At 38.8% G+C, this 18,552-nt stretch overlaps 1 protein-coding gene across 1 annotated transcript; it reads left to right on the forward strand.

Moving 5' to 3' along the window:
• The first annotated feature begins 5,650 nt into the window (after positions 1-5,650).
• Positions 5,651-17,870, forward strand: LOC131250894 (UDP-URONIC ACID TRANSPORTER 1-like). The gene is made up of 4 exons (XM_058251287.1): positions 5,651-6,281; positions 10,515-10,618; positions 15,382-15,610; positions 17,420-17,870. Exons 1-4 carry the CDS (start codon positions 5,841-5,843, stop codon positions 17,564-17,566), a joined length of 921 nt encoding a protein of 306 aa, XP_058107270.1. The 5' UTR covers positions 5,651-5,840; the 3' UTR covers positions 17,567-17,870.
• Positions 17,871-18,552: the final 682 nt, after the last annotated feature.

An 18,552-nucleotide genomic window follows, 5' to 3' on the forward strand; every position in this document is an offset into this window, starting at 1 on the left:
CGTCAGATCTTGAGGGCTCACCTTCCGCGCTTCCCAACATGAACTGTATCCTATCCAACTTGTGCAACCATATAGTGAATATTAAGTTATATAAGTACTTTTAATCGAAACTAAACTAAAATTAAAGAATAAGTCTGTTCAACGAATAAATGCAATTTCCTAAGGTGAAATTCCTTGTTGTTTCTTACTTTCCAAATAATGCACCTTCGAAATTAAAATAACCAATGTCCACTTCTTTATTCTCTTAATGCAAAAGCTCTAGAGCAGAGGATTCTGGAGAGCCATGGCGTTTGTGTGTAACATCTAACTCATCCAACAGATGCAACCCACTATAGTGATTGGACAAAAGAAAAACTGAAAAATCCAATCATTAAACGGATCACACATGAAATTGGACATTTTGGGTGGGGTACCATCTTTCATGGTATGGTCCACCTAATGATTGTTCAGTCTCTTTTTAGTCATCCTATCATCGTTAGGGCGTGTTTGGGCAGTGGGATTAGAAGGGATTAAGTATGATGGGATTCAAAAAACATAATTATTACCCATGGCAGGGATTGTCTCCTGTTGCCATGGGATAAGATTAATGTCATGCTTTGTTGGTAATACAGTGGTACATTGAATGGATATACCCACCATCATTTGAAATTACCATGAATAACACACATGTGTTATATCTAAACCGTTCATTTGTTTTGTAACCTCATTTTATGGCATGGGCCTAAAAATGAGGTAGATCCAAAACTTAAGTGGCCCCAGAGAAGTTTTCAACAGTAAGTATTCAATCCCCGTTGCTTTCTATGGTGGGTCTACTTGAGATTTAGATTTACCTGATTTTTTGGCCATGCTCTAAAATAATCTCGAAAAATGGGTGGACGGTGTAGATATAGCCCACACATCATGGTGGGACCTACAAAACTTGCTAACATTCAGTGAAATTGGCGCACGACCCAATGCAATTCCATCTTATCTAATTCCAAGCTTTTCCATTCTTCCCAGACATGGAGTGGAATTGGCGTAGATGAATCCCATCCCACCTAATCTCTTCTAATCCCGCCCAAACACGCCCTTAACGTCTCCGGCTAATATTTTATATCTTCAATTGAAGTAACGGTCACCTGATGGACGGAATGGATTTAACATGGTGCGTGGAAAAATAAGCGTTGTAGATGATTCTAATTTGGAAATCAGGTTTGTACAAAATTAGGCGGGCCACACCATAAATAAATAAGAGACATTTTAATTTGAAAATCAGGTTGTATAGAATCCAGGCCGGTGAAAATGATGGACGGAGTGGATATCTCATTGATATCTTGGTGGGCTCCACATAGAGGTGAAAATTCACATCCTGGGATTAGCAGAATCCATGTTAGCTACGAACGAGGGCGATGTACATCCCGCCATCCCAAACGGGGGATGGGATGAGATGGCATAGGATAACCCTCCTAATCCCATCTAATACCATATCTAGTGCCCAGCCAAACAAGTCGTAAATGGATTGGATGATATGCACCACAATGGTGGGCCACACGCCTACATTTAGTATAGGATAGGGGTAAAATGGTTAATTGCTAAAATAATAAATCTTGCAATAGAGGGAAAGTATCTCTGTATCTGTGATAAAATACAAAAGAGCCGGTATGCATGCATGATCGTAATGTAACGGAGGTGAGGAAATATACAGTTGTCCATACCCAATCATCAAAACTCAAAAAATTAACGTCTAGAATCTATCAATCTCAGAGATTCTTGGTTTGTAGTGTATACACTATGGGGCCCACCATATCAAAGGTTTGGATCATTGAACGATGGGTCCCACTAGTACAGAATGAAAAATCCGAGCAAGCGACATATAATTCTCGGGCCGGGTAATTTATAATCCGTCGTTTCCTCAGCTCTGGAAAACGACCATTCAACTAAGACGTGTGGCCGCACCGATGAAATGCCTTCGGAATCATCTGCAGCACCAACGCTCTAAGCAATGCGCGCGTAAGAAAGCTAGTTCACTACTCCAGTGCTTGCCTCTCACACGCTTCAAGTTGGCTCACGTGTTCGAGATTCAATCCTTCCATCAGGTGTATATAGTCATATGTATGCTTGTGTCCAAAATCAGAGAGATCTGGTATTTTATCAGTCCGTACATGTACTTTTAACGTAGACCATTGTTCAATTTATCTTGATATTCCGTCGATCAAATGGTCGTATTGAAATTTTTCGACAATAAATAGAAAATAAACGGTACACCGGATGAATGGATTGGATCTTACAAAACCATGACATGTTCCCCACGCTTGAGAGATTAATTTTAAAAAAGCGCACGCGCTCGAATGCACTTAGTATTCCCAACCGCTGCCCACCGCGAAGAGGAATCATATTACATGTGGCTCGGATCTCTCTACAGTATACATGGGTTTCAATTCTGAAAAGTGGGACCTATATTTCGGTAATCTAGACAATTGATCATTGTTTTCCCACCGTGGATGGACAAGATCTGAAAATTTTCCATGTTGGTGCGATCACAACTTTTCATTTTTTGGCCTAGAGATAGACGGTTGGAATGAAAAACACGACCACGGTCCATGTTCTACTGAAAAAAAGGTCCTAATATTTGTTACTAGGATAGTCCAAACTGGGAGAGTTTGAAAGAATGACCTCACTTTAGTTGGAGTCAACGTATCAATGGTCTGGATTACCGAATCATGGGCCCACTTGTTTCCAATGCTCATCATCATTAGGTCTTGAGTCTTGTCGTTCTCTCAAAGAAACGGAATTTTTTTAAAAAAGTTTGGTAGCTCGCAGGACCACACCTGAATTGGTGAGCAGACCGTACATTTTTGCGGACCCTTCCATGGGTCCGGCAGGGCGCGGATTGGATACTGACAAGGTCAGTAGCCAAATCGCTACTGAAGTGACGTCACCTAGCTCTGTGGACCCCATCATGACACATGTGTTGTATCCATACCGTCCAACCATTTTTAGAGATCTTTTTATGTTATTACAAAGATAATGATATAGATCTAAAGTTCAAGTGGACCCCACCATAGAAAATAGTGGGGACAGTGACATCCACCGTTCAAAACTTCTTAGGAGCCACAGTAGTTTCCGATGAAGCTGATATTTTTGTTTTCACTTCATCTATCTATATGTTAACTTATGAAAAAGATGGATCTCCAAAATACATCACTGTGGGCCCTATAAATATTTCAACGGTGGGTGTGATAGCTCCCACGGTTTTCTGTGGTGGGTCCACTTGAACTTTAGATTATCTCATTCTATTTTTAATGCCATAAAATGATCTCTAAAAATGGTTGGACGGTATGGATACAACATAGGCATCATGGTGGGTCCACAGAGCTTGGTGACGTCACTTCAGTAGCGATTTGGATACTGACCTTGTCAGTATCCAATCCGCGCCCGGTCCGGCATTGCTCCGGACGCGGATTGCGTCCTACCCCTGCTCGTCTCCAGCAGGGAACGGGCAGCAGCTTTGAGTGGCCACCGGGATGTAAGGGTCTTATCCACACCGTCCATCAATTTTTTCGTATCATTTTAAGTAAAAATTAAAAAAATGAGACAGATAAAAATCTCAAATGGACCACACCACAGGAAGCAGCAGTGATAGTGATTTTCACCGTTGAAACTTTTACAGGTCCCACCGTGATGTTTATTATCAATCCAACGTATTAATAAAGTTACATAGACCTGGATGAAGAGAAAACACAAATATCAGCTCCATCCAAAACTTCTGTCGCCCTCAAGAAGTTTTCAATGGTAAGAATTTAATCCCTATCGTGTAGTCCACTTGAGCCTTGGATCTTCTCATTTTTGGTTTTACACACTAAAATGATACGAAAAAAATGTATGGACGGTGTGGATAAAACCCATACATCACGGTGGCCACTCAAAGCTGCTGATGGACGGGGAAGGACGCAATCTGCGTCCGCTCCATAGTCTTTAAAAAGCATATATTTAAAATATTGTTAATCATGCGATTGATTTTGAATGATTCTAATCTATGGCCCACCAATGGAGGGTGAGCGTTTTCATTTTGATCAGATGATCTCAGCTCTCCATCTGGTGGGGTACGCTGTAGATGGATGATGGCCCAAATATCATATCAGTGGCCTTTAAATGAACATTTAAAACCAAGCAGGCTCGGCAGTCCACTGTAAGATCCATCCCTACGGTTTGTTGATTCGAACCATTGATCTGGTGGGCCTCACAGATCTTAGCTAGTCAATCGTTGGCCCTTTTCCAGATAACTATTGTCTAACCATCCATTTTAGGAATTTTTTCAAAGTGATGAAATCTTCCAACTTTTGGAAGATTTTTGTGGGTTCCTCCATCCATAGCTGATCCAATCGAATCAACGGTCTAGATCACCAAATCCATGAGCCTCACTGTCCAGTCCGAGCGCATTGGGACACAAATCATGGTAACTCTGTAATCGCACTCTCCGGAGTTTGAGGCATCTTACACCATCGCATAAAATTGGAAGGAGTTATCTGACGGATGTTTGCATCCATACACATGCATTCAGTAATTCTCCACGCTTCATTCGTTCAAATCAAATCAGACCGTCCGAATCGTTCCATGTGTTAGATAGAGCAGCCACAACCGTTTTTTAAAAAATGGTGGTAAACTATCATACAAATCTAACGATGAAAAAGAAGAGTTATATAATACTCAGGCTGCGTACAACGCTTGATACGCAGGCAGTTAGAAATTGTACACTTGGCATATATTAACTGAAATAAAACCGACTACAATGTGAGCTCCAGTGTAGACAGTCTTCAATTCATACTCCCAATATCGGATTAGTTGAACAATTCTAACCTTTGATTCGTAGACACTTGTCAGCGGAAATAGGACCGTTGGATGCATTTCATTTTCAACCGACGCGGATTAGCTGGTGACCCTGCCACCAGCCAATGGCTAATGGTCAGTGGTCCATGGGCCCCACCGTGATGTATGTGTTTCATCCATGCCAACTATTATTGTTTTCAAGTTATTTTATAGCATGAGTCCAAAACTTAGGTAGATCCAAATCTCAATTGGACCACATTACGCAACGGTGTTGATTGAATAGATACCGTTGAAAACCTTTTAGAGGACACAAAAGTTAGACAAAGCTGATATTTGTTTTTTCCCTTCATCCAGGTCTGTGTGTCTGACCTGATCAACAGTTTGGATGTCAAATAAACATTACAGTGGGCCATGGGAGGTTTTTAATGGTGGACATTCAATCACTACTCTTTTCCAGTACTGTGGTCCACCTTAGATTTATAGTACCTGATTTTTGAGATCAAGCCCTAAAATAATCTGAAAAAATGAATGGACGGCATGGATAAAACACATACATCATGGTGGGGTCCACAGATGACCGACCACTAGCCACTGGCAAGTGCCAGCGTCACTAGCCAAACCGCATCCATCCTTAAAAAGTTCACTAATCCGAAAGAAAGATAATAAGATAATCTTAATTTTTAGTTATGACACGTAAACTTGGCAGCATAACATCGACCATTTAATTTAAATTTTTATATGCCACGTCTGCAATTTCTAAGTCCTGCATATCATGCATCATGCTTTACCAGAGTATCAATTTATTATTATTATTATTTTCTAATTATAAAGACCCCACCTTCCATCATCTGAGGAAGCAGAGAGAAGAGACCACCACCAACATCAACCTGCAAAATCTCCCATTTTCTCTCTCTCAAAAAAAAAAAAAAAAAAAAAACCCAGTTCCCCAATTCAAAAATTAAAGATCTTATTCCCATTCAAATGCAATTCCCTCTCCTCCATCAGGGATTCTCTGGCCCACCGCTTGGAAAAAGATGGCCACCAAAGACACCCTCTTCATATCAGGCCTGATCTTATCCTGGTACATGTCCAACATTGGAGTCCTTCTCCTCAACAAATTCCTCCTCTCTAACTATGGATTCGCCTTCCCAATCTTCCTCACAATGTGCCACATGTCTGCCTGCGCCCTCTTCAGCTACATTTCCATTATCGTCATCAAGATCGTCCCTCTCCAGACCGTCCGATCCAGGTCCCAGCTCCTCAAGATTGCTGGCCTCAGCATTGTCTTCTGCAGCTCTGTTGTCGGCGGGAATATATCGCTGAAGTACCTGCCGGTGTCGTTTAACCAGGCGATCGGGGCCACAACGCCATTCTTCACTGCGATGTTCGCGTACCTCATGACGCTCAAGCGGGAGGCTTGGGTAACGTACGGTGCGCTTGTGCCAGTTGTCGCCGGGGTGGTGATCGCCAGCGGGGTATGGTTCGATTGCGATTTCTGATTTTTGATTGGTTATTTGTTGGAATTGATAATTTGGGTCTATCTGCTTTCTGTTTTTTGGATTGAATGTTTGTTGGAATTGATAATCTGGGTCTGTCTGCTTTCTGATTTTTGATTGGTTGTTTGTTGGAATTGATAATCTGGGTCTGTCTGCTTTCTGTTTTTTGGATTGAATGTTTGTTGGAATTGATAATCCGGGTCTGTCTGCTTTCTAATTTTTGATTGGTTGTTTGGTGGAATTGATAATCTGGGTCTGTCTGCTTTCTTTTTTTTGGATTGAATGTTTGTTGGAATTGATAATCTAGGTTGGTCTGCTTTCTGTTTTTTGGTTGGTTGTTTGTTGGATTGATCATTTGGGTTGGTTATTTTGGTGGGCCAAACAATGCAGGGATTCCTGGTGGTAGTATGGTTAATTGTGCTTGGTTGTTTTTGGTTGACTGTGGATTGATCCGATCGATTGTTTGGTGTCCTACTGTGGATGGGTGGTAGAATGAAGATCTTCTCCATCTGAACAATCATAGTCGCCTGACAGACGGGCATTTTCTTCTCATTTCATTGGGCCATTGGCTCTATTTTATTCTTAATTGTCCATTTGAGGTCTAATTAGCAAGTGGCTGAGATTGGGTTTTGCAGCATAATGCAGTTGTGATTGGTCCCACCAGATGAATGGTCTGGATCATTTCAACGTAGGGTCCAGATGTACACGGCGCTGACTCGGGTGGAGGAGCTCGTAATTTGGGCTGGGTAGCGGTTTTTTGGATTTGATCCAATTGTTTCAGTTTTGTGATGATTACTGTCGGCCGAGTTTTTTTAGTTTTGATTCATTTTGTAGGCTCTGTTAACTGTGTTCTGAAACATTAAAATCTTGGTTTGTGGTTATTGTGACTGGAATTTGTTTGGTTGTGTGAGATTGTTTGTAGATTGATTGCTTTGTTTTGTGTTGTTATGATTATTATTATTATTATTTTAATAATTGAATCAGCTATTGATAGAACTCTATTGGTTTTGTTTTTTAATTTTCTTTTTCTCCTTCAAAATTGTTTTGTGGTGTGTAGTTTTATAAGTTGGTTTGTGGGTTTCTTCTTCTTCGTCGTCACTTTCTTCTTCTAAAGATGTTGTTATTTCAGTGTTTTTTAATTGATTATGGAATTTGCTTTTGATAATTTTCCAGATCTAGGGTGTTTGGTATTGTTTGCATTTTATTGCAGTGCAATTGCAAGCGGACCATGGGTCTTTTTCTTTCTCTTTTTTTAGTTTTAAATTTAATTCTGTTATTTTGGTAAGCTTTTATTAAGTATATGGTGTTTATGTGTTGAATATCAGTCTATGTATAGGTTGGGAGTTTATGCGGAGGAAATATATGATATTTTACTGGGCAAAGTGGCATTTTTTACTTGTTCAGCAACTATACACTGGGGCCCACCTTTCCATGATCCTGTCCTTCTTGTGCATCCCATCATGTATGAGTCACATCTAGAATGTCCACATTGGGAAATTTTAGCTGTACAACTTTCGATTGTTGAGTATGTACGTAATTTTCTTACATTTCCACTAACAGGCTACCATGGTTAAGATCATCGGATTGAGGTGATTTTCGGGTCATGGACATCCATTCCCACCAGATGAACAGTTTGGATCTCTGAAATATGGGCCCCATCTACTGGTTACTTCACAAAACAAAATACCATTTTTTCGGTCCAGCATCATACAACAACTAATTTGTTAGTTGCAGTCTTTTTGGGTGGTGATTCTGAGAGATGGTTTCACCTTTCTCTCTGTTTTTTCCTTTACCAGTTTTGTATGGCTATTGTTATCAGGGCGATTTTGTGATCAAATATATAACAATATTTGAGAACACGCAAGTCTTGGAAATGGATACAAGATTTTCAGAGATTAATTGCCAGTGTTTGTGCCATATATGCAAGTCTCCAAATTCTTTCTTTTTTTAAAAAAAATTATTTTATTTTAAATTTTAAAAGCAGATGTGATGTTTGTTCTCTTGTTTTCAAATTATAAAGGTTTGGGTGACTTTAGTGGTAAATATTGACATTTTGCATTTCACAATTACCGGTCCATATGTGTTAGAAACTGCCAAATTGGGAACATTCGTACGTTGTCGTGCCGTGATTGCAAGTGGGCCACGTTTCTCCATGTACTCTCTTTCTTTCTTTAGTTTTAAATTTAATTCTGTTATTTTGGTAAGCTTTTATTAAGTATGGTGTTCATGTGTTGAATATCAGTCTATATATAGGTTGGGAGTTTATGCGGAGGAAATATATGATATTTTACCGGGCAAAGTGGCATTTTTTACCTGTTCAGCAACTATACAGTGGGGCCCACCTTTCCACGATCCTGTCCTTCTTGTGCACCCCATCATGTATGAGTCACATCTAGAATGTCCACATCGGGAAATTTTAGCTGTACAACTTCAATTGTCGAGTATGTAGATAATTTTCTTACCTATCCACTAACAGGCTACCATGGTTAAGATCATCGTATTGAGGTGATTTTCGGGTCACAGACATCCATTCCCACCAGATGAACAGTTTGGATCTCTGAAATATGGGCCCCATCTACTGGTTACTTCACAAAACAAAATGCCATTTTGTTCGGTCCAGCATCATACAACAACTAATTTGTTAGTTGCAGTCTTTTTGGGTGGTGTTCTGAGCGATGGTTTCACCTTTCTTTCTATTTTTTCCTTTACCATTTTTGTATGGTTATTGTTATTAGGGCGATTTTGTGATCGAATATATAACAATATTTGAGAACACACAAGTCTTGGAAATGGATATGATTTGATTTTCAGAGATTAATTGCCAGTGTTTGTGCCATATATGCAAGTCTCCAAATTCTTTCTTTTTTATATATATATATATATTTTTTAATTTTTAATATAAATTTTAAAAGCAGGTGTGATGTTTGTTTTCTCTTGTTTTCAAATTATAAAGGTTTGGGTGACTTTAGTGGTAAATATTGACATTTTGCATTTCACAATTACCGGTCCATATGTGTTAGAAACTGCCAAATTGGGAACATTCGTACGTTGTCGTGCCGTGATTGCATGTGGGCCACATTTCTCCATGTACTCTCTTTCTTTCTTTCTTTTTTTAGTTTTAAATTTAATTCTGTTATTTTGGTAAGCTTTTATTAAGTATATGGTGTTCATGTGTTGAATATCAGTCTATATATAGGTTGGGAGTTTATGCGGAGGAAATATATGATATTTTACCGGGCAAAGTGGCATTTTTTACCTGTTCAGCAACTATACAGTGGGGCCCACCTTTCCATGATCCTGTCCTTCTTGTGCACCCCATCATGTATGAGTCACATCTAGAATGTCCACATCGGGAAATTTTAGCTGTACAACTTTCGATTGTCGAGTATGTAGATAATTTTCTTACCTATCCACTAACAGGCTACCATGGTTAAGATCATCGTATTGAGGTGATTTTCGGGTCATGGACATCCATTCCCACCAGATGAACAGTTTGGATCTCTGAAATATGGGCCCCATCTACTGGTTACGTAACAAAACAAAATACCATTTTGTTCGGTCCAGCATCATACAACAACTAATTTGTTAGTTGCAGTCTTTTTGGGTGGTGTTCTGAGAGATGGTTTCACCTTTCTTTCTGTTTTTTCCTTTACCATTTTTGTATGGTTATTGTTATCAGGGCGATTTTGTGATCAAATATATAACAATATTTGAGAACACACAAGTCTTGGAAATGGATACGATTTGATTTTCAGAGATTAATTGCCAGTGTTTTTGCCATATATGCAAGTCTCCAAATTCTTTTTTTTTTTTTTTAATATAAATTTTAAAAGCAGGTGTGATGTTTGTTTTCTCTTGTTTTCAAATTATCAAGGTTTGGGTGACTTTAGTGGTAAATATTGACATTGTGCATTTCACAATTACCGGTCCATATGTGTTAGAAACTGCCAAATTGGGAACATTCGTGCAGTGATTGCAAGTGGGCTATGTTTCTCCATGTACTCTTATCGTTTGATATTTATGTTTCTCAAACACTTATCTCATCTAGCTGTTAGAGGATTTTCTTGTGTTCTTGCTTTGCTTTGTTGGTTATTGATGAAGTAAATCTCCACGGGGTTTGAAACACAGAGAATTTGTTCCCTAACAAGCTGTTCGTGTCTCATGTGGTTTGTTAATGGAGTTATAAATATGAAACTCTCTTGGTGGTGACAGGGAGAGCCGAGTTTTCACATGTTTGGTTTTATTATGTGCATCGGTGCCACTGCAGCGCGGGCCTTCAAATCTGTTCTTCAGGGTATCCTACTTTCTTCTGAAGGGTAAATGCTTTCTTTCTTTCTATTGCTATTTCATCATCTGAGCATATGGGTATCTATTGTGCCTAAATATGCATCATTCTCTTGGTAGCTTGTTCCATCTAACATTAATACTGCGTTATGATTTTAATCAAGAGTGTGTTTGGATGCGCTATCAAAATGAATTGACATATTAGCATTATAAAGTGGAATTACCAAACTGTGGTTTGCTTCTTTGCATTGGACGTCTGGGCTCCAAATTGTAATTCTGTTATTTTTAAGTGGGACTTGGAATGGACCCATCTGCAATTATTACTTCCTCATTTGAAGACTGGGTTAATCAATTGATCTTGATTCTTGATCACATAAAATGTTCATGACCTTAATTCACTTATGCATCTAAATGCAGCCTTAAATGTTTCAATTTCATTCCTTTCCCTTATTTTTCTGGTGACAGATGCTTCATTCAGTTGTTATATGGACCAAATGAAACACTGTTGGATGTGGGCAGTCAGGCGATAACTATAAAATTGATAGTCTAGTAAGGCAAACATCAACTGCTTTTTTATTGGAGCCTCAATAATCAATATATTGGGATATTGTCTTTCTCTAAATATTCTTGGCAGATGATATTTTCTTCTATAATGGGTACATACATGCATGCATGCATACAATTTTTTTTTTTTCTTTTTCAAATTAATGAGGTGCCAGGCTTACAGTAGCAGAAGAGAGATCCTTAAAGTTGTTTTGGCTTTAATTTTGGTTGCAGATGACATGATTTTCATATGAATTTTAATTAGCACAGCTATGAAAGAGATTATCTGTGCATAAAAGTGTACTGACAATGCTAATAAAAGTGCTGCATATTGTGAAGATGCTGTGTGAAATGGCCTGTAGAAACTGCTCGGCCAGTCTACTTCAAGTAGACGAAAAATCATGAAAAGGAGGAGGTTTCATGCCTTCTGTCCTTGCCTGTAAAATCATCGCTAGCTTCTTATTAGCACAATTACTTATAGAAAGGTCTTCTTATGAAAAGGGTGCTTTCTTGCCCGTGTTGAAGAGGTTATGACAGCAACATGTGCACACAGAGACACAACACCAAACATTCCTTGAACCGTGCTCTATCTTTGCAATTTTTGGCTAACAGATATTTATGATGGACAAGGATGGTGTGGTTGAAAAATTATCTCTTTCCACATCTTTTACATGCTAGCTGCCAATTGAAGTTCTTCTCCTGTTTAATCTATTTCCTGTTCATTTGAAAATCCCAAAAGAGTAAAAGCAGTATTTACACAAATCATACTTGATTTTTTTTTTAATATAGAAATTAAAAGTAAGACCTGCATATTTCTTCAATGTAAGGAGGGCCCAATGCTATCTACAACTCTTATAACGTGAGATGATATGCCTTACGAAAAGGTTCTGCCTTCATACTTGAGTAGATGAGAAAAGCTATATGAAAACACTAGTTCATGGTTTCTGCTATCATTTTCTAGGAAGCCCGATAAGTCCGTGCAAAGCAACAAAAACGTGCTATCACTTGCCCAAATGTAAGGTAACTAAGTAAAGAAGCATACTCGATTATGTGGTTAACTGAGATTAATGGTTCACCAAAAAGTCTGAATATGATAACAAAAACAACCTGAAAAGCATTACTTGCATAGTGACATGACCTTGAATCTTTGACTATGACCCAAGGATAGGCGTTACCAGCAAGAATGTTCTTTTGTCTTTCTGCATGGTTTTGTTCCTTGACCTGACTAAGACCATGGCAGCATGCCTACTGTAATTCAAAGAACTCTTCCACCTCTTTTACAGCTTGAGCTGCCTCTCAAAGTTGATCTAACACAAGCAGTGTTTGAATTCACAAGTGAAATCAACTTTGAACAATTTGTGAAATCAACAGGGAAGATTAGAAATTAAATAACATTTCCAATAATTCACAATGAGGAAGTTTCAAATTTTCATTAGGAATTAGTGACAAATTGCAGTTACATTTCTCCTGAGTCCAACTTGAAAGTCACAAAATACAAATTGGGGCCATACCCATGATGCAAATGCTAAGGAAATCACAATTCAACTTAATTAGACAAATATACTTAGTTGCAATTTCATTTGGTAATGCAGCTAAATGCACCTTCAATATAGGCCCCTTCATTAATTTTCTTTTAGTAGTTCCTCTCAACATTAATCACAATCATCACCTCAGAAAAGTAATTAAGTTTGTGACTTTCTCTTTTTCTATTTCTTTTTTGGGTTGACATCACATCTGCTATACGATGTCATGATCAATCACCGTTTAACATGACATGTCATGCAAATTGCAGTGCTTGACCCGATAATATCTACAGTTTGCTCATATTTCAGTTTGTACACCATGGTTTAGTGATCCAAATCTCGATATAATGGGCCCCATTTAGGATGCCCCACTCACTAATCTCACCCATCAGAAGATCCTAACCATGGAACCTTTCACGTTTTCAGGTTGAATGTGGACCATTGCTGTATTGATTTCTTCACTGTCTATTTTCTGGCCACTTAGTTTGGAGGGTTGGGACTTTCCAATCTGGAAGATCTTTGGTGCATGGGTGATGAGGCCCATCATATCAACGATCCAGATCCTTGAACCATGGGCCTCACTTATGAAAATTGTTTCTTGGGTTGACCATTGTGTAATAATTGCTGACTACTTACAGCTAGTTATTTATTTATTTATTAAAACAATGAAAAAAAAACAGAAATCTTTTGACGAAAGAGCACTATAGAAGAAGTTTGGCTTGAATATGGTGTTGGTCGTGAAGAAGGTCAAAAATTTTGGTATAACATACAGAAATGAGAAAAAGCAGAGTATGCGCACACGAGGATATACATACAATACATACATAATATCCACATAGCTGAGTCAAGCTGTGATGATTATATATAATTTTAATTAGAACAAGTTAAATTTTCATCACATAATGGAGGAAGTCATTTCAGACCAGATATCTCAATACATGATACCCTATTCTGGGGATTAAACCAAAAGATTTTAGTGGGACTCAGTGAATCAACGCGGAATGGATCTTTATAACAAAAAGGGAAAAAAGTGTGAACCATCACTTTTTTTTCTCTCCATGTTTTCATCTTCTTTTATTTCAATGTAATGGGCCTTAAATCCATGAAATCAAGCTTGATTTGTGATAATTAGGGCCCATCCAATTGACTCTTAGCAGATCACATTGACAAAAACATTCTTGTCAAAGAATGATCTGATAAACCATTATATACATATCGAAAACACACACTCACACAGAGAAAATGATAGATTCTGGAATTTCTATTCCTTTCCAATTTCCTTGATATTTTTACATGAATATTTTGCTTTAAAAAATCAACTGCTACAGTCTGACAGGAGCTGATACAGTCAGTTTTTCAGGTGGGCCAATACGAGCTCTGATATGGATATTCAGAAACATCATTTTTTTTTTCAATTAAACCAAGTTCAATATGCAATTCTGCTATGGCATTGTTGTTCAGTAAGCCAAATCTCGATATGATGGGTCCCATTTAGGATGCCCTGCTCACCAAATCTCACACATTAGAAATTTAGAAGATCCTAACCATGGAACCTTCCACATTTTCAGGTTGAAAGTGGACCATTGCTGCATTTCTTTCTTAACTGTCTATTTTCTAGCCACTAGTTTGAAGGGTTAGGACTTTCTGATCTGGAAGATCTTTGGTGCATGGGTAATGAGGCCCATCATATCAACGATCTGGATCCTTGAACCATGGGCCTCACTTACGAAAATTGTTTCTTGGGTTGAACATTGCGTAATAATTGGTGCTGCTTATGTCTAGTTATTTATTTATTTATTTATTAAAAAACGAAAATCAAACAGAAATTTTTTGACGAAAGAGCACTATAGTAGAAGTTGGGTTTAATATGGTGTTGGTCTTGAAAAGGGTCAATTTTTATATATATAACAAACAGAAATGAGAAAAAGCCGGGTATACACACACGAGGATATACATGCATGCACAATATCCACATAGCTGGATAAAGCGTTGATGATTATATATAATGTTTAAATTAGGAGTTAAATTTTCATTATGTAAGTAACAATAGAGGAAGCTTAGGAAGTCATTTCAGACTAGATCTCTCTCTCTCTCTCTCTCTCTCTCTCATGTTTTCATCTTCTTTTATTTCAATGTAATCGGCCTTAATCCATGAAATCAAGCTTGATTTGTGTTCAATTAGGGCCCATCCAGTTGTCTCTTAGCAAGTCACGTTGACAAAACACATTCTTATCAAAGAATGATCTGATAAACCATTATATACATATTGAAAACACATACACAGAAAATCTATATTCCTTTCCAATTTTCTTGATATTGTGACATGAATATTTTTCTTGAAAAAAATCAACTGCTATGGTCTGACAGGAGCTGATGCAGTTGGTTTTTCAAGTGGGCCAATACGCCCTCTAATAACGATATTCAGAACCATCATAAATTTTTTTTCCAATTAAACCTAGTTCAATATGGAGTCCTGCTATTGCATTGCCCATACCATGTAAAGCAACAAATAAACAATTCAATTTCTTCATTCTAAATGTGTCATGCTAAAGTGGTCTCATCCTACTTAAATTCCATGCCATAGCTCTTTCTATGTTTTTGGGCATTCATTTGGCAATGAGATTCACATTAGAAAAGTTCACCCCACTTATTTTCCTTTGAGCCATGGTTTGATATTCCACCCAGTGTTTATGAAGAGGTATTTCAATGACTTTTTGTTACTGTTACAGGGAGAAGTTGAACTCTATGAATTTGCTTTTGTATATGTCACCGATTGCGGTTCTACTTTTGTTGCCTGTGACACTCGCAATGGAGCCCACCGTATTAGATGCCATTCGTTCACTGGGAAGAACGGATAACCTCATATGGATACTTCTATTAGTGAATTCCTCAATGGCATATTCAGTGAACTTATCAAACTTCCTGGTGACTAAGCATACAAGCGCATTAACACTCCAGGTCTGATATCTGTTGCAATTTTCAACAATCTTTCTATTAATCAATACATAGAAGATTGGGATTTGCAGGACATTGTAGGGTTTGATTTAGGCATTCGTCAGGTGGGACCACTGTGTGGATGTCCTGAGCCAAAAATTGGGTCCGTCCACTCATCAAGTGGGCCACACTAGTGTGAGAAAAATGGAACAGCTAGAAAAAGAAGACCAACGTTCTACATCAACGTACACTTGTGGTCCATCTGGTGAGTGGATGGTCCTGATTTCCGGTCAGGGCATGATCATGGTGGACCCCACTGATGAATCGCCTGGATCTCACAAATATGTGTGACCCTAACAAGTGTTTGGTGAGGCCCCTTCTCCATCTCACTAGTATGAGTACTGTTTGCACTCCCATGTTCATATGGCATATAATTTAATTTCTCTGCGAAGATTACCATATGGAAATTGGTGGTCCATTTGAGGTTGGACATGACATTATGAACATGGTAATTCGTTATGAGTCAAACTAGTAACTAGTTAATCAGTTAAATGTGCATGCACATGCATGTGGAGAGATGCTATTAGGTGGCACATCAGTAGTACATGGATGAAACAATCCAAGATCTAAAAAGTCAAGATTCTACCCTGGCTCTATTAGGGACGGAGTCCAAGTGTGTATGAACTCGGGTTTTTCAGCATTCTTGAGTTTTCTGGGCACTACTCCTGAGATACTCCTTTAAATCGACTGAGTCTCAATTGAGTCCGGTTGACTCAGGCTCTACTCGCTTGAGTAGGACAAGAATCCTACTCACTGCAGCATGTGCTGGTGTGGTGCACATGCATGATCAGGGCCATTCGTCAATCAGGCTCTGCCTTGTGTATAAGCTGACCCAGAAAATAAGCTGATCTGCTCATCCTGTGGGTTCCATGTGCAGCAAAAAGGGGCGTGCTCCAGTGGTACCAGTACCTCCGTAAGCTTATGGTGGCACCAGCCAGATGTGGGGTCCATGTGATGTATTCACACCATCCAACTCAGCTATCAGATGCATCACCTCAGAAAAAAGCCTAGGACCAAAACTCAGCCTGATCTGAAACTGAGGTGGGCCACAAGAAAGGGAATGAACTGGGAGGGAACACCCACCTTTCATGGGGGCCCACCTAATTTCCAAACAGCCTGAATTTTGGCTGGACCCTTCATGTAGACTGGATTACATAAATAAATTTTTTTTTTAAAAAATGCCCCCAACCCCCCCAAAACACACACAACATGCTCCCAATACGATCCCTGAGCTGTTCCAATCTGACTTTTGCATCAAGCCCATTTTTGGGCTCTAGAGGTTTTCTGAGGTGACCCATCTTATGGATGGGTTGGATTCCTTGAATACATCACTGGACCCACATATGCCTGGCTTACGTTGGTATCAATACCACTGGAGCAAGCCACCAGCAAAAATTGAATGGGATTGACCAGTGGGCCATCATTGGACATACAAGTGTGCCTCACCTTATGAACTGACCGTCCTGTTCTTTTTGTGAGGGAAATATAGGAGGCCTGCCCAATGAATGGCCCAGATCTTGCATGTTTTGTTCACGAGTAGCATGCACACTCTTTTTTGGAGTTCTTGAATGGGTCCTTAAAAAGACTGGAAAACCAAAGAAATTAAAATGGCTGATGAAAGATCAGGCAGCATGTTTTATATGTTTCCATTCATATGTAGTGTGTATCTGTGTTTGACCATGTGTGTTTTGGACATTCATTTATATGAAATTCTCACAATCTCAATATAGTCTCTCCACTGCTCTTTTTATAAAATTCTCTCCTTCGTTTCAGGTGCTCGGCAATGCCAAAGGAGCTGTGGCTGTTGTACTTTCCATACTTATCTTCCATAATCCTGTTTCATTCATTGGGATGGCGGGTTATTCGTTGACTGTCATTGGTGTTGTCATCTATGGTGAAACAAAGAGGCGATTCAAGTAAACAAAAATATATTCCATGCTTCACGATGCATTCCAACCCCACTTCATTTGGGGGATGGAGGTGATATTTGAGAGTTGCAGCTCCTGGTGGAAAGAGGGAATTAACCCTGAAGATTTTGCTGACTATCTGGAGCGAGGAACTGATGATTCTTTAATTTTCATGTATCAATTCGGATAGGGCCTTTCTAAATTTCTAGTGTTGTTGTTGTTGTTGCTGCTGCTGCCATTGTCGTCGTTGTTGTTGATGATATTTTTATAAATGTAGTTATATTCTTAAATTAAATGAGAAATATCTAGTTGGCTCAGTGAATGGAAGCCTCCCAGCAGCTAGTTGCATTTGGACCTTTCATGCATATCATCAATCCGGACTGTCTGTTATGTTCAGTCCACTCTTCCTCCACTGCTGTGCAAACAATCACAGCAATCAGATGGTCCTAAACATCAGTGACTGGGCTTATCCCTGCAAATGACCATGTCCATCCATCTTTGCTTGCCACTGTGAGTATGGTATGGATCAGTATAATTTTTTTAAGGCAGTAAATGAAATAGACCTATAGTGGACAGTCTATATAGGTGATGTGGAGGCAAACTGATTCAAATGTGATTAGAATCTAATGTGATTCATGTTGCAGTTATAATTTTCTGTGGATGGCAGATGAAGAGTTTCTTTAATAATATGATTCTCCTGGGCCAAAAATCACACTGTTGTGCTCATCAGATTGGCCATGTGTTTGAGAAAATTTGAACTTCTGTTACAAAATTGACCAGCAGCCTTTTTTTTTTTTGGTTAGCTTGTTAGTACACCCATTGTCAGTTCACACTTTACTGTTAGCCACCCCCACTAGGGAATTGATACCAAGACCTCAGTGTTGAAATGAGGTATCTTTCACTCAGTCTACCACTTGAGCTATGGATCAGGGTGTAATTGACCAGCAGCCTATATTCAATGTTTATGAGTGGATCTTGTTGATTTTCCAGATGATTTGT

This window comes from Magnolia sinica, chromosome 7 (genome assembly GCF_029962835.1).
Source record: "Magnolia sinica isolate HGM2019 chromosome 7, MsV1, whole genome shotgun sequence".
In the NCBI taxonomy this organism is placed as follows: Eukaryota; Viridiplantae; Streptophyta; class Magnoliopsida; order Magnoliales; family Magnoliaceae; genus Magnolia; species Magnolia sinica.

What these genes read in the sequence shown, in the direction of transcription:
- LOC131250894 (XM_058251287.1), top strand. Translation starts at nt 5,841, where the DNA reads ATGGCCACCAAAGACACCCTCTTCATATCAGGCCTGATCTTATCCTGG. An exon ending in ATCCTACTTTCTTCTGAAGG is followed by an intron (nt 10,619 to 15,381) that starts GTAAATGCTTTC and finishes TTACTGTTACAG; the next exon opens with GGAGAAGTTGAACTCTATGA. An exon ending in CAAGCGCATTAACACTCCAG is followed by an intron (nt 15,611 to 17,419) that starts GTCTGATATCTG and finishes CCTTCGTTTCAG; the next exon opens with GTGCTCGGCAATGCCAAAGG.